We start from the raw sequence: 15,480 nt of genomic DNA on the forward strand, positions 1-15,480 counted from the left end.
ATTACAGGTGTGAGGTACCGCACCCGGCCTTTCTAACAATTTTTAATTCAAATGTATTTCGATGTAAGTAGAACCACACTGTAGATATAGTTTTATATCCTGCCCTTTTGTTTTTCCTTTAACATTGTATATGATTGCTTGTCTAAAATTTCAACTTTTCAGGGCTGCCCCATCTTCCTTGTGGATGGCCTGTCATTTATTTAACCAGTGCCCCTTGTTGATTTATTTAGGTTATTTTAGTTCTAATGAACTAAACATTATTCCTTTTTCGTTTTTAAAGGAAAAATGCTAGCCCTGTGGACTCCATGAGCTTTTAGCACCATTGGTACATCCAAAGTCATGTGGATTTAAAAAGCAGCGTATGTGAGGAATTTGAGATTGGAGCAGGATGGTGTGCTATAGTAGGAAATGGAAGAAGTAGAGTGTGTGCTGTGATCACAGCCTTATTTCCTCTGACTTCTAATTTAGAGAGCAAAATGAAGATATATACCAGTGTTAATGGTGGCTGTTGCAAAGTAGGTAGACTTTGTTGGATTTTCCCATTCCTTTCTATGTTTCAGTTTTTCCTTTCTTTTTAGTTTTTTTGAAATGGTCTTACTCCGTCACCCAGGCTGGAGTGCAGTGGCATGATTGCAGCCCACTTCAGCCTTGACCTCCTGGGCTCTGGTGATCCTCTGGAGTGCTGGGACTATAGGCATACACCACCACACCCAGCTAATTTTTTGTATTGTTTGTAGAGATGGGGTTTTCTCCATATTGCCCAGACTTATTTCAGTTTTCCTTTTTTTTTTTTTTTGAGACGGAGTCTCGCTCTGTCACCCAGGCTGGAGTGCAGTGGCCGGATCTCAGCTCACTGCAAGCTCCGCCTCCCGGGTTCACGCCATTCTCCTGCCTCAGCCTCCCAAGTAGCTGGGACTACAGGCGCCCGCCACTTCGCCCGGCTATTTTTTTGTATTTTTTAGTAGAGACGGGGTTTCACCGTGTTAGCCAGGATGGTCTCGATCTCCTGACCTCGTGATCCGCCCGTCTCGGCCTCCCAAAGTGCTGGGATTACAGGCGTGAGCCACCGCGCCCGGCCTTATTTCAGTTTTTCTACATTTCCATTTTTTCCATAATGAGCCTCTCTTACTTTTTTTTTTTTTTTTTTAAGAAACACGATCTCACTCTGTTGCCCAGGCTGAAGTGCAGTGGCATGATCATGTCATGGCAGCCTCAAACTCCTGGGCTCAAATGATTCTCCTGCCTCAGTCTCTTGAGTAGCTGGGATTACAGGGATGAGCCACTGTGCTTAGCCAAAGCCTGTGTTTCTTTACCCAAGTGGGCCTGCAGCTCAGAGCTGGGGTCTGCAAGCATTTCTTCGGGCATCACACATTTCTAAGAAAACAGCCAAAACAATCTTGCTAGAAGAATCACAGGGCATTTTATATTTTATCTTCACCCTCTCCCTCTCCTCTTTTTTTTTTTTTTTTTTTTGGCAAAGTATACGTTTTACTTTTTTTTTTTTTTGAGACGGAGTCTGGCTCTGTCGCCCGAGCTGGAGTGCAGTGGCCAGATCTCAGCTCATTGCAAGCTCCGCCTCCCGGGTTTACGCCATTCTCCTGCCTCAGCCTCCCGAGTAGCTGGGACTACAGGCGCCACCACCTCGCCCGGCTAGTTTTTTGTATTTTTAGTAGAGACGGGGTTTCACCGTGTTAGCCAGGATGGTCTCGATCTCCTGACCTCGTGATCTGCCCGTCTCGGCCTCCCAAAGTGCTGGGATTACAGGCTTGAGCCACCGCGCCCAGCCACGTTTTACTTTTTAAAGAATCTGTTTTTAACAAGTTTAACACAAAGGCAAACCCAGGGGCCTAAATATATTTAAATCAAATGTATTTAATTTGATTAAATATTAATCAAAGCTGGGGACAGCTGATACACTGTTGTCAGAGCTGCCCTTCATGCCTGTCAAAAAATGGCATTGGCCAGGAACAGTGTCACATGCTTTTAGTCCTAGCGACTTGGGAGGCTGAGGTGGGACCATTGCTGGAGGCCAGGAGTTCGAGACCAGCCTGGGCAACATAGCGAGATCTTACCTCTACCAAAAAAAAAATTAAAAAAATTAGCCAAGCATGGTGGCACAAGCTTGTAGTCCCTGTTATCACACCATTACACTCTGCACTTTAGCCAGGGCAACGGAGCAAGGCCTTGTCTCTTAAAAATAAATAGGTCGGGCGCAGTGGCTCACACTTGTAATCCCAACACTTTGGGAGGATGAGGTGGGAGGATCGCTTGAGGTTAGAAGTTTGAGACCAGCCTGGCCAACATAACGAAACCCCCTCTCTACTAAAAATACAAAAATTAGCCAGGTGGGGTGGCACAGCATGACAATCTCTTGAGCCTGGGTGGAGGAGGTTGCAGTGAGCCAAGATTGCGCCACTGCATTCCAGCCTGAGAGAGAGAGAGAGAGAGAGAGAGAGAGAGAGAGAGAGAGAGAGAGAGAGAGAGAGACGTGTAGGCCCTGCCTTAGAGAACTCTAAGGTCTAGCAGGAGGGCAGATGTGAGTCAGTAACAACCCAGATAATTAACTAGCAAGGGAGGACAGGTGCTGTGCGGAGAGAGCAGGAACCATCTTGTTGGAGGGCCATTTGAACCTGGAGGGTTAATATTCAGGCAGAGATAATATATGGAGTATTGCTCTTATCAGAACAAGATTGTTCCCAGCTTACCATACCGAAGCCTGCTGTGCACACTTCGCAGTAGTCTCCTGAAATCTCTGGGGGCTAGTTTGGGGTCCCCGTAGGTGAGAGTGCTGGGGTGTGTTAGGGACCGTGATGGGCGAGGTGATGGCCTCATCCTCATCCTCATCCTCGTCCTCTGGTGCCCTCACTGCTTCTCTAGCCAGCTCACCCTCTCTGTCCTCTGTCTTGGTTCTAGAATCACAAATGCACACAACTCTTCCTGCGTTTCCAACAAGTTTGCCAACGATGGTAGCTTCTTGCAGCAGTTTCTGAAGTTGCAGAAGGCACAGACCAGCACAGGTGAGTGTAGGCCTCCCCTTTCCTGGTGCTGTCCTTGCATCTCCCCCTGGGGTTGCCGGGCATGTGGGAAGTGACGGGTCCCACCTCAGACTCCTTCTGCTCACCCATAATCATAGATTGCCCTCGTTCCACGCATACGTGCACCAAAGGCATAAATAAATAATACATAAATTTTTCTTTTTTTTTTTTTTTGAGACGGAGTCTGGCTCTGTCGCCCAGGCTGGAGTGCAGTGGCACCATCTCAGCTCATTGCAAGCTCCGCCTCCCGGTTTCACGCCATTCTCCTGCCTCAGCCTCCTGAGTAGCTGGAACTACAGGCGCCCGCCACCATGCCCAGCTAATTAAATATTTTTAGTAGAGACAGGCTTTCACCGTGTTAGCCAGGATAGTCTCCATCTCCTGACCTCGTTATCCACCCACCTCAGCCTCCCAGAGTGCTGGGATTACAGGCGTGAGCCACCCCGCCCGGCCAATAATTTTTGTTTTTTTGAGACAGGGCCTCACTCTTGCTCAGGTTAGAATGCAGTAGTGCAATCATAGTGCACTGCAGCCTCAACCTCTGGGGCTCAAGCAAACCTTCTGCCTCAGCCTCCCTGCGGCTGGGGCTACAGGGGCATGCCACCACACCTGGCTAATTTTTGTATTTTTTGTAGAGTTGGGATTTCGCCATGTTGGTCACTCTGGTCTTGGACAAAGCTCAAGCAATCCACCTGCCTCAGCCTCCCAAAGTGTTGAGATTACAGGCTGGAGCTGTTGTACCCGGACCAAGTAATAAATACATAAATTAATACCAAAAGGGGCAGGCTGGGTGCAGTGGCTCACGCCTGTAATCCCAGCACTTTGGGAGGTGAGACGGGTGGATCACCTGAGGCAGGAGTTCGAGACCAGCCTGGCCAACCTGGTGAAACCTTGTCTCCACAAAAATTAGCCGGGCGTGGTGGCAGGCGCCTGTAATCCCAGCTACTCAGGAGGCTGAGGCAGGAGAATCGCTTGAACCCAGGAGTTGGAGGTTGCGGTGAGCTGAGATGGCGCCATTGTACTCCAGCCTGGGGGACAAGAGCGATACTTTGTCTCAAAAAAAAAAAAAAAAAAAAATTACCAAGGTGGCAAATATAGACCCTGCCCTCAGTGTGCTTACCCTGTAGGAGCAGAGACAGATAAGTCAGATTTCAGTCGGGGGCAGGTGGAGCCATGATGAAGCCCTCCCCACACTTGCGGGACCACTTTGGGAGTTAGAGGCATCCCTAAGCTGGGTCAGCTGGAACCCACCAGCAGGAGTGAGCAAGTCTTCTGCAGACAGGGTTTGCAGGGACACTGGGCTGACCAGAGACACCTGAGCTACATCAGAGAACAGCAGATTCTGGGGACTGCTACTGCTGAGGTGCCGGGTGGGCAGGCAGCTGGGGGCACCCAACAGTGACCACCGGGGCACTGGTGTTCATTGGGTAACACCCTGTGTGCCAGGGAATGTGGACTTAGTGCCTGCCATGTCCCTTGCTCCGTACAAGCAGACGACGCCTGTGCTCTCAATCCTCTGAAGGGACACCTCTTTCTACCTCTGTTTCCCTTTGGTAGACATCTGATAACACATGTCGTGTTTTCTTCTCTCAGAATTCATAGATGTCGGCTGGGTGCGGTGGCTCATGCCTGTAATCCTAGCACTTTGGGAGGCTGCAGGGGACAGGATTGCTTGAGCTTGGGAATTCAAGACCAGCCTGGGCAACATGGCTAAATCTGTCTACAAAAAAAATACAATTAGCCAGGCATGGCGGTGCATGCTTTTAGCCCCAAGTACTTGGGAGGCTGAGATGGGTGGATCGCTTTTGGGCCTGTGAGGTGGAGGTAGCAGTGAGTGGAGATCGCATCTCTGTACTCTAGCCTGAGCAACAGAGCAAGACTCTGTCTCAAAAAAAAAAAAAAAAAAAAAAGAATTCATAGATGTAACATTTTGCCTTTGATACTCCTGATCTTTTTTAATAATGAAAAATACTCACTGGGCACAGTGGCTCACACCTGTAATTCTAGCACTTTGGAAGGCCGAGGCAAGTGCATCTCCTGAAGTCAGGAGTTTGAGACCAGCCTGGCCAATGTGGTAAAACCCTGTGTCTACAAAAATACAAAAATTAGCCGGGCATGGTGGCACACCCCTGTAATCCCAGCTGCTTGGGAGGCTGAGACGGGAGAATCGCATGAACCTGGGAGGCGGAGATTGCCATGAGCCGAGTTCGCGCCACTGCACTTCAGCCTGGGCAACAGAGCAAGACTCAGTTTCAAAAAGGGAAAAAGAAGAATACCAAAGGTTGAAGTCCTCCCATCCCCCTTTCTTACAGGAAATAACTGTCGAGAAATTGTGTGTCTGACAACTGCTGTTGTCCTCTCACTCAAGCAGTATGTGCCATAGTTTCAGATGTTTGACCGTTTACCCAGATGACGACATAGTGTGCATTTTGTTCTAAGCTTTTTTCTCTTACTTGACATGATTTTTTTTTAGGTCTAGATGGTACATCTAAATCTTACTGGGTTCTGTAAGCAGCTGGTTGCCTCCATTTCCACACTTTCCATTTAGGAAGCTAAGGCTTAAAAAGATGAAGCCGGCCGGGCGCGGTGGCTCAAGCCTGTAATCCCAGCACTTTGGGAGGCCGAGACGGGCGGATCACGAGGTCAGGAGATCGAGACCATCCTGGCTAACACGGTGAAACCCCGTCTCTACTAAAAAATACAAAAAACTAGCTGGGCGTGGTGGTGGGCACCTGTAGTCCCAGCTACTAAGGAGGCTGAGGCAGGAGAATGGTGTGAACCCAGGAGGCGGAGCTTGCAGTGAGCTGAGATCCAGCCACTGCACTCCAGCCTGGGTGACAGAGCGAGACTCCGTCTCAAAAAAAACAAAACAAAAAAAAACCAGATGAAGCCCCTGCCAGGCTTGGTGGCTCATGTCTGTAATCCCTTTGGGAGGCTGGGGTGGGAGGATAGCTTGAATCCAAGAGTGTGAGACCAGCCTGGACAACCTAGCAAGAACCCATCTCTGCAAAAAAATAAAAATAAAATTAGCCAGTCATGATGGTGAGCACCTGTAGCCCCAGCTACTCTGGAGGCTGAGCTGGGAGGATTGCTTGAGCCCAGGAGTTCAGGAGGTTGAGGCTGCAGTGAACCATGATTGCACCACTGCACTTCAGCCTGGGTGACAGAGCGAGACCCTGTCACTAAAAAAAAGATGAGGCCCACAAGTGCAGAGCCAGCCTCTATCTAATGGTCTGGGAGCCCTAGTCCTGTTCTCAGGGTGGTGAGCTGGCCAGTTTCATGATGCTGCTCCCCCCCAGACTCAGGGCTCTTCCTGAAGCTGTCACACACCAGCGCTGCCCCATCCCCTGCTTTGCTGTGGGTGCTTCTGCACTGTAGGTCCTCTGGACAGCAAGGTATGGGCTAGAATGGCTGGTCTTCAGGTCTGCACCTGGACCCCTTGTCAGTGCCCCAGGGGATTCCCAGCCTTCCCCAGCGGTAGCAATGCCTGTGCAAAGAATGGGACCCCTGTCTCTAGGTTGGTTGCCTACAGGTGTGCAGTGTAACAGGCCAGGTGGGTAAATCGTCACCCACGGAGCTTCTGCCCATGTCTCTTGATTTTGGGATTTACTGACCAGAGCCCATTGTTACTGGTGAAACAGCTGGTCCTCGACCTTTGTCAGGTTTCCTAGGGAACAGCTAAGAAATGTTAACCCGAGGCCAAATTCATCCTAGAATGAGGAAGGCTGGTTTGAGTCCCTTCCCCATCAGGTCTCAGGGTGAGAACACCCAGTAGTCTGGCCCCGGTCAGTTAGCCTGGCCACAGACCTCCAAGGGAATGGTTGTAAACTAGGATTTGGGGACTCGGGAGAGGTACCCAGCACCCTGAGTGCGCATATCCTTCCTTCTATACCAGATGCCCCGCCCAGTGCTCCCAGCGCCCCTCCCAGCACACCCACCCCCAGTGCCGGGAAGAGGTCCCTGCTCATCAGCAGGCGGACAGGCCTGGGGCTGACTAGCCTGCCAGGCCCCATGAAGAGCTACTCCCACGCCAAGCAGCTGCCCGTGGCACACCGCCCAAGTGTCTTCCAGTCCCCCGATGAGGACGAGGAGGAGGACTATGAGCAGTGGCTGGAGATCAAAGGTAAGTTGTGGGAGCTGCTGCTCCCCCACCACCAGTGCCCGTGCTCTAGCAGGTGGGATCTGTGGTGGGCAGGGCAAGTGCTGCCAGGGGCGTGGGTGCTTTGGGCTGAGTTGCAGCCACCAGGTCTCTGAGCTGAGCCTTGGGCCCTCTGGGGTGAGGAGAGCAAAGGAGGGTGAGGGGCAGGGCTGGGGTGTTGCTGGGCATCAGCGCGTGGGCTTCATCTTGGGAGCAGCGGGATCCATCTTCCACTCACACAGCGGCTCACCCAGCCAGGGCAGGGGCGCACGCCCTTCTCGCATTTGCTCCAAAAGGGCATCCTCATATCCCTTCTTGGAGGAGCTTCTAAGGCTCTTCAGCTGAGCCCTGGAGGCCCCGAAGCACTGCCCCAACCATGGGTTACTGTCCCCTGCGTTTAGGCCAGAGGTATGAGCCGCAGGTTGGAGGGTGTTCTCTCCTATTCCTAGGAAAGGACGGTCACTGGTCATGGGTGAGCTTGTCCAGATCCCCCACCATAGAAGGGCAAAGGGGGTGGCTGTGGTGACAGCATTGCTAGCAAGTCTAGCCCTGTCCACATTCAGAATGAGGCCCCGTGACACCTGAACTGCGTGGAGGGCTGGCTGGTGAGGTCACGTCACCCTGACAGCACAGACTGAAGCGACCGTGGAGTTGTGCCATGACAGCTTTGAGACCCCTTGCTTCTGGCTGTGTGTCCGAGCGGATCAGAGGCCAGCCTGGCCCCTGGGCCATTAGTCAGAATGGAGCTGGTGTGTGTCCTTTCCTTAGAGAGGTTCCCCTGCAGCTCCAAGGGTACCCTGTTGGGAACTGCTGCATTACAAGGGGTATCGAGTGTCTCGAGGCCCTTGAATTGAAGCTTATTATGGCCCACTGTCTGCGTGGCCTCAGAAACCCACCTGTTCCTGTAAACAGCGACCAGGTCAGGATTGTTGCTGGGCCTGTGGCAGGAGGGCGACCTAGGGTGAAAGATGGTCGTGGAATGCCCTTGGGACCTCACAGCGGCGCTTGCTGGGCCACACACTCCCCACCTCTCCCCGATTCCCAGTAGCCCAAGCAACAAGGGGAATAAGATTAGCCACAGATCTGGCATGTTACCCAGTTGCCAGGTACTTGCTGGCAGTGAGAAATTTCTCCTGTGCGTCTCCTACAAGGGCTGTGATCTGTGTAGTAGCTGACAAACTCAGCCTCAGAAACAGGCCAGGGAAAAAATGCAAAAGCACGTTCCACATGGCTCAGTGGGGAGGCTAATCCGTATATAAAAATATATCTTTATAGCTCTGTTCACTGAAAAGGCCCCGAGATAATGATTAAGCCCGTGGCATTGAGCATCCCTAGCGCCCAGATGCTGGTCTGGAGACGCAGTTTCTCATGGAAACCGACTTCTTGGAGAAGTGGCTGGCTCTGGGTCTGGGCAGGAAGTGTATGAGATGATCTTGGAGCGCCCTGTCCCGGCAGATGGCAAGGAGGCCATCAGAGACTCCTGGGGCCATGTCCAGAGCCCTCAGGAGCCAGCTTGAAGAGGCTCCACCGGCTGCAGAGCTTCTATGACACTAATTGCCATGGATCGAAACCCACCCAGTGTGTTTAAATCAGAGCTCATAATGGTATTTTTAAAAAAAGAATGTGTCATCTTTGAAGGATGAAAGGGAACCGATGTGTTATGCTGAAAACTGGTAAAGAAAGAAAAGAATTAAGCGTTTCCCCCCCCCCCACAACCAGGGGAAGCTGGATATATTTTCTGCTAGCTTCCAGCCTGGAGCTCACCACAGCCTCACACACTTCTCTCCCACCCAGTGTGTCTCACCAAGACAGTGAGACCAACTCCCCCCTCATCATGGTGTTTTGTGCCTGGACTCGGGACGCCCGACAGCCTCCTGCATCTCACACTCTTCTCCCCCCACCCCTCTGTCGTTGTGGTCCGTAGAGAGAGTGTGCCTATTGACTGTGGGGTGTGTGAGTTGAACCCCAGTACTGACAGCCTCCTTAAAGTTTCACCCCCAGAGGGAGCCGAGACTCGGAAAGTGATAGAGAAATTGGCCCGCTTTGTGGCAGAAGGAGGCCCCGAGTTAGAAAAAGTAGCTATGGAGGACTACAAGGATAACCCAGCATTTGCGTGAGTATCTCCGGGGAAGGGAAGGCTGTGCTATTGAATGAATTTGCTGCACAGTCGCACGTGCGGGGCTGGTTGCTTGCTAGCGTGGGCCGGATGCTGTTCCAAGCGTTTTCTGATTCTCACTAGAAGTGACGAGTGGCTCCCATGTGGCACGGAGACTTGCTTTTGGGTCCCTGCTCGCCAGCCTGCCTTTTTTTGTGAGATAGAAGCTACAGGGATACGCCTGTCACAGATACTCATTTTTCCCTCTCTTCTGCAAACTTCCTCCTCTCCAGATTTTTGCACGATAAGAATAGCAGGGAATTCCTCTACTACAGGAAGAAGGTGGCTGAGATAAGAAAGGAAGCACAGAAGTCGCAGGCAGCCTCTCAGAAAGGTAGGTGGACAGAGTGGGCGGGAGGTTCTGGGGAGGCCTGTGGACATACCGTGCCCCAGTGTGGAATCGGGGTTCCTGGAGGCGCTGGAGTGGCACTGTGTGGCACTGGTGGTTGAGGTCAGTATTCTCCCAGGCATCTGGGGTCACTCTGGGAATGGGTCTGACACCACCTTCCCCCTCAGTGCTCCAAGGACCTGGTGAAGCCTGAGTGTCAAGCCACATGTGTGGGGTACACGGGTGCTCTTGGCGATCGAGGTCACTCCTGGGAGATCAGTTCAGGGCAGTACCCTGGGTAGAGGGGGCTTTTGCTTGTTGGTTCTTTGTTACGTTAACAAGTGTTAATGAGCCCCAGCTTCCTCCTGGGCACTGAGGACAGGGCAAGGCAAGTGTAGTGTACGGCTGAGGACCTGGGGGACAGACACTGTCAGCTGGTGCAATTCGGATGGGATGAATTTCAGGGGAAGGGGAAATACGAGCTGGTGAGCTGGTCTTCGACTGCGATGACATAAAATCCCAGCCAAGTGTTGGTGGGTGGGCGGGATTGATGTTCAGGCCAAGCGCAGGCTGCAGAAGTTTGTTCCTTGTGTTCCCTGTGGCCCTGTGCCCTGAGCCTCTCCCAAGGAAAGGAGGCCCAACAGCACCCCCCGGCCATGTGACCTGGGATGCTCCCATCTCCCCTCCTACCCCACCCAGACCTGCTGTCACATTTGGATCGTTTGTCCCGGCTCGTGTCCCAGGCCCTCTTGACCTCCCTTGTTGGACAGGGTGGGGGGGCAGGGGGCGGGGGCTGGAGGTGTGTTATGAACTCTGGCGTCTGGTCCCAGTGCAGTAATCTGATTCCCATTTGCCTGTTTCTCTTTGCATCATTCCTAAAACAAACCCCACTTGTTGCCCTTGGGGTTCTTAGCAGAAATTAGGCTGTTGGGTGTGGTGAGTTGAGCCCAGTACTGACAGCCTGCTTAAAGTTTCACCCCCAGAGGACGAAGAGGTCAAGAACCTTGCAGAAAAGTTGGCCAGGTTCATAGCGGACGGGGGTCCCGAGGTGGAAACCATTGCCCTCCAGAACAACCGTGAGAACCAGGCATTCAGGTAAGGGGGGCCCTGCCAGGGAGGTGACCGTCACCTTGGCCACAGCCCCCCTGCAGGGGAGGACACTGGATCGGCAGAGTCCAGCCACTTGCTGGGGTCCCACTGTGAGATGCTGGCAGGTCTAAGAGTCTCTGACCCCAGAGCCCGGCTCTGCCTCCCTGCAGGCATGTCCCACACGCACACCAGCACCCTGGGTGGTCTCTGAGGCAGGTGCACGGGGCCTTTGGGGCCTTTGTGTCTTTTAGGTGCCTCATGGAGAAAGTCTCTAGCACTTGCCCAGTTGTCTTTGGGACACATGGCAGCCCTTGACCGGGGGCAGGTCAGGCTCTCAAGTGGAAATTCACAGTAGTGTTTAGTTTATGTTGTGTACGTTCTCAGGGTCTCCCCTTTATGACGAGGGAAGTGGCAGAGAATGGAGAACTTTAGGATCTATGGAGGGGGAACACCCAGCCTGTATGTGAGTTCCACAGAAGGGTGGGTGCATGACAAGCAGCCTAGCCTCCCTGCCATCCCCCACCATGCGGTCGCACCCTAGCCCCAGTGGCTAGGTCTGTGTTCACTGGCTCATCAATTCATTGGGTGGGTTTGGGACTTGCTCTGTGCCTGGGGAGGCAAGTGGGTGCCTGGGGGATGTGGGGGTAACGTGCCCATGAGGTTACACAAGCCCCGACTCAGTCATTGAGGAGGTGTGACAGCACATGACAAAGTCCTGGAGCAGCAGCTCTCTGGGCTGGTTGATTCAGCAGACTTCATCGCAGATGGGGCAACTGTGCTTTTTGTGGTCACTGACCAAGGTCGTGGAGGGTGGGCAGACATGGCCAGGCCAGGTCCAGGCAGACGAGGGCAGTGGGCCACCCTTGGGAGGTGGGACTGAGGGAACGTGGGGGCTGGGAACAGGGAGGGTCAAGGCTCAGCTGACCTAGTGGATGGGGACAGGGAGAGGGGCTGGTGCCTCTGTGTACCCAGTCTGGTACCTCTGTGTCCGGGAGCCTGTGTTGGGGTCGTGGATTGTTTGGGCCTGGAATTCAGGAGAGGGATCTGCCTGGGACTGGAGCGCCCCCCAGGTGTCCTGAATCTGGGACTTGCCCTGGGGACCATTGAGTTGTTGGCCACACCTCAGGGTTAGGTCACTAGTCTCCTCCAAGTCATTGTGTCTTTCCTTCATTTGCCTGATTAAGGCTATATAAATAGGAAACCTAGTTTGCTGTCATTGTAGGTAGACACTGACTGTGAAACCTTTTCAAAGGGAGAAGCAGGCAAGGATTTGGAATTCTGTCCAAGGCCCAGAGCCTGGTGGCTCTGCCCGGTCAGAGGGGTCCAGGGACCAGTCGCTGCAGCCTAGCCTCTCCCCAGATGTCAGAACTGAGAGATACTATTGGTGCAGGTGGCCCCGGCCATCCTGTGTGTCCTTTCTGTTCTGGGGTATTGCTGACAGGTGCCCAGCTTGTCAGGTGTGGCTGTGGGGGAGGCCAGGCTGGTTGAGGTCGCCTGGGGTGGGTACCCTGGGCAGCCAAAGGAGTTGAGGCTGAAGGGAACTCATCCCCACACTCACTGCAGAACTATAGCCAGACCAGGAAAGAACTGGATGGGTCAGGGGGGACGACCAGGTATTCAGGCCCCTGCAGGGCATGCAGATTTGCGCCTGTGTTTAATCTCCATGCAGGGTCAGATATGAGGCAGCCCCAAAGCACAGAAATGCTGGTTGGACCCACGTGGTTGGCAGACCTCCCCTCACCCCCAAATCTAACAGCCACCTCATGTGGCCACTCCTGGCCCTTCCCTGTCACGCCTGTGGGCCAGGCACACCCCAGCCACTTTGGGAAACAATTCTTAACCAACTGCATGGCTATAAAGAAGCTGGAGGCCTGGTGTGGTGGCTCACGCCTATAATCCCAGCACTTTGGGAGGCTGAGGCAGGTGGATCACCTGATGTCAGGAGTTTGAGAACAGCCTGGCCAACATGGCGAAACCCCGTCTCTACTAAAAATATAAAAATGTATTGGGCATGGTGGCGTGCACCTATAATCCCAGCTACTTGGGAGGCTGAGGCAGGAAAATCGCTTGAACCCAGGAGGCAGAGGCAGCCGAGATCGTGCCATAGCACTCCAGCCTGGGTGACAGAGCAAGACCCATCTCAAAAAATAAAAAATGAGGCTGGGCGTGGTGGTTCACACATGTAATCCCAGCACGTTGGGAGGCTGAGGCAGGTGGATCACCTGAGGTTGAGAGTTCAAGACCAGCCTCACCAACATGGAAAAACCCCATCTCTACTAAAAATACAAGATTAGCCAGGTGTGGTGGCACATGCCTGTAATCCCAGCTACTCAGGAGGCTGAGGCAGGAGAATGGCTTGAACCCGGGAGGTGGAGGTTGCGGTGAGCCAAGATCGCGCCACAACACTCCAGCCTTGGCAACAAGAGCAAGACTCCGTCTTGAAAAACAGACAAACAAATAAAAATGAAAAGCTGGAAACGCCCATCCCTTGGAGTAGTCATTCTCCCATTTCTGAGGTACATCCTGGAAATCATGTCAATAGAGCATCAGCTATAGTAAAGTCAGTAGGCTGGGCGTGGTGGCTCACTCCTGTAATCCCAGCACTTTGGGAGGCTGAGGCAGGCAGATCATGAGGTCAGGAGATCAAGACCATCCTGGCTAACATATGGTGAAACCCCGTCTCTACTAAAAAATAAAAAAAAAAAAAAAAAAAAAAAGCCGGGCGTGGGTGGTGGGCACCTGTAGTCCCAGCTAGTCGGGAGGTTGAGGCAGGAGAATGGTCTGAATCCGGGAGGCAGAGCTTGCAGTGAGCCGAGATCACGCCACTGCACACCAGCCTGGGCAACAGCGAGACTCCATCTCAAAAAAAAAAAAAAAAAAAAGGAAAGAAAAGTCAGTGACACAGTGTCCAGCCTCTGTGGGCTAAATCATCAGCGCATCTCCCCAGTGGAGTATGCCGCCTTCAGAAGGCACCCATGTGAGCCGGCAGCCCAGCGTGAGGAAACTGAGGCAAGGCTAGTCAGTGAACATGCTTCCACCGTTCTAACAGGAAAGGCTTATGTCATCAGCTTCAGGCAGAAATTTTTTTTAAAACTGGGATATGTAAAATAGAATCACGGCTCTATTAAGGTAAATCTTTGTTGAAACTGACAGGAAACACCTTAACAGTGGTTATCACTGGGCTCAGGGTGGGATTAGTTCCACCAGAGGGGAGCCTTGGTGGTGCACTCAGCCCTGTTCTAGATGGGGTTGTGGGGGCTCCACTTTCTCCCCCTCATGGGGGTCCACCATTGGGTGCCATTGTAACCTCCTCCCCAAGATGGGCAGACCCTCCAGGGGACTGTAATGCATCCTTGGGCCATCCTGGAGGACATTCAGGGTGAAGCACCAGCTGAGGCCAGGAAGATGCCCCCACATCCCCATGCCCGCTTAGCCTTGGCAAGTGAGCCTCCCCAGCTTGGCCTCAAATCTGTGTCTGAACTCACCCGGCTGTCAAGTGTCTTTTCCAAATCTGACCAACTGTTCCCTTCCCTCCTGAACAGTTGTGGCTTTTACCTCTTAATTTGTACAAATGTCCCTCACTGAGTCACACTTGTACCATGACCCAGGATCACAGAGAAGATGCTGCCGTCTCCTGTCCTTCTGTCCCACCCTCCTGAGGTACCGGATGTTAGCAGGGCCGTAGACACACAGGCTCATGTAGAAATTGTCTAAGGGGTCTCTTGCTGCTCGTTCACTATTTATTTATTTATCTTATTTTTTTGAGATGGAGTCTCACTCTGTTGTCCAGGCTAGAGTGCAGTGACCCAATCTTGGCTCACTGCAACCTCCGCCTCCCAGGTTTGAGCAATTCTCCTGCCTCAGCCTCCCGAGCAGTTGGGACTACAGGCGCGTGCCACCAGGCCCAGCTGATTTTTGTATTTGTAGTACAGATGGGGTTTCACCATGTTGGCCAGGCTGGTCACGAACTCCTGACCTCAGATGATCTGCCCACCTCGGCTTCCCAAAGAGTTGGGATTACAGACGTGAGCCGCTGCACCTGGTCTCTGTCTTACACAAAAGGACTTCACAGCATGCTTGACCCTTTAGTTCACGTTAGTAGCATGCCTTGGTGCAATGACCATCCCTCCAGATTCACAAGTGCAGGTCCAGCCCCATGTTGTTCAGCACTGTAACATGCGTTCAAGGCTGTACACGTGTTCGGTTCTCTCCCAGTGTTCTGCCATGTGGAGCTTGGCCACGACTCTTCCTTTTAGCATAGACCTCAAAGACAGTCCTGTGGCTGGGCGCGGTGGCTCAAGCCTGTAATCCCAGCACTTTGGGAGGCCAAGGCGGACAGATCATGAGGTCAGGAGATCGAGACCATCCTGGCTAACACGGTGAAATCCCGTCTCTACTAAAAATACAAAAAATTAGCTGGACATGGTGGCAGGCGCCTGTAGTCCCAGCTACTTGGGAGGCTGAGGCAGGAGAATGGCGTGAACCCAGGAGGCAGAGCTTGCAGTGAGCCGAGATCACGCCACTGCACTCCAGCCTGGGCGACGGAGCGACACTCTGTCTCAAAAAAGAAAAAAAAAAAGACGGTCCTGTGGACTGGGGACGTGTACAGTCTGAGAGGCGCCAGTAGGTGTGGAACCCAGCTGTGAACCAGCGCCACCTGCTCTGTTCCTCAGGCTGGGTAGGGACTGAGAAGACCTGTGCTCCTGGCCTTACTGGAAGCCACATTGCCCTGAGG

At 52.8% G+C, this 15,480-nt stretch overlaps 1 protein-coding gene across 1 annotated transcript in view; it reads left to right on the top strand.

Moving 5' to 3' along the window:
- SUGP1 (SURP and G-patch domain containing 1) overlaps positions 1 to 15,480 on the top strand; it is a 273,381-nt gene that overhangs the window by 236,870 nt on the left and 21,031 nt on the right. The window contains exons 4-8 of the mRNA XM_050769532.1: positions 2,914 to 3,017; positions 6,931 to 7,158; positions 8,968 to 9,286; positions 9,562 to 9,662; positions 10,628 to 10,751. Of these exons, the coding sequence (XP_050625489.1) occupies positions 2,914 to 3,017; positions 6,931 to 7,158; positions 8,968 to 9,286; positions 9,562 to 9,662; positions 10,628 to 10,751 (876 nt within the window). The remainder of the gene's footprint in view (positions 1 to 2,913; positions 3,018 to 6,930; positions 7,159 to 8,967; positions 9,287 to 9,561; positions 9,663 to 10,627; positions 10,752 to 15,480) is intronic.

The sequence above is a fragment of the Macaca thibetana genome, chromosome 19, assembly GCF_024542745.1.
Source record: "Macaca thibetana thibetana isolate TM-01 chromosome 19, ASM2454274v1, whole genome shotgun sequence".
Taxonomy (NCBI): domain Eukaryota; kingdom Metazoa; phylum Chordata; class Mammalia; order Primates; family Cercopithecidae; genus Macaca; species Macaca thibetana.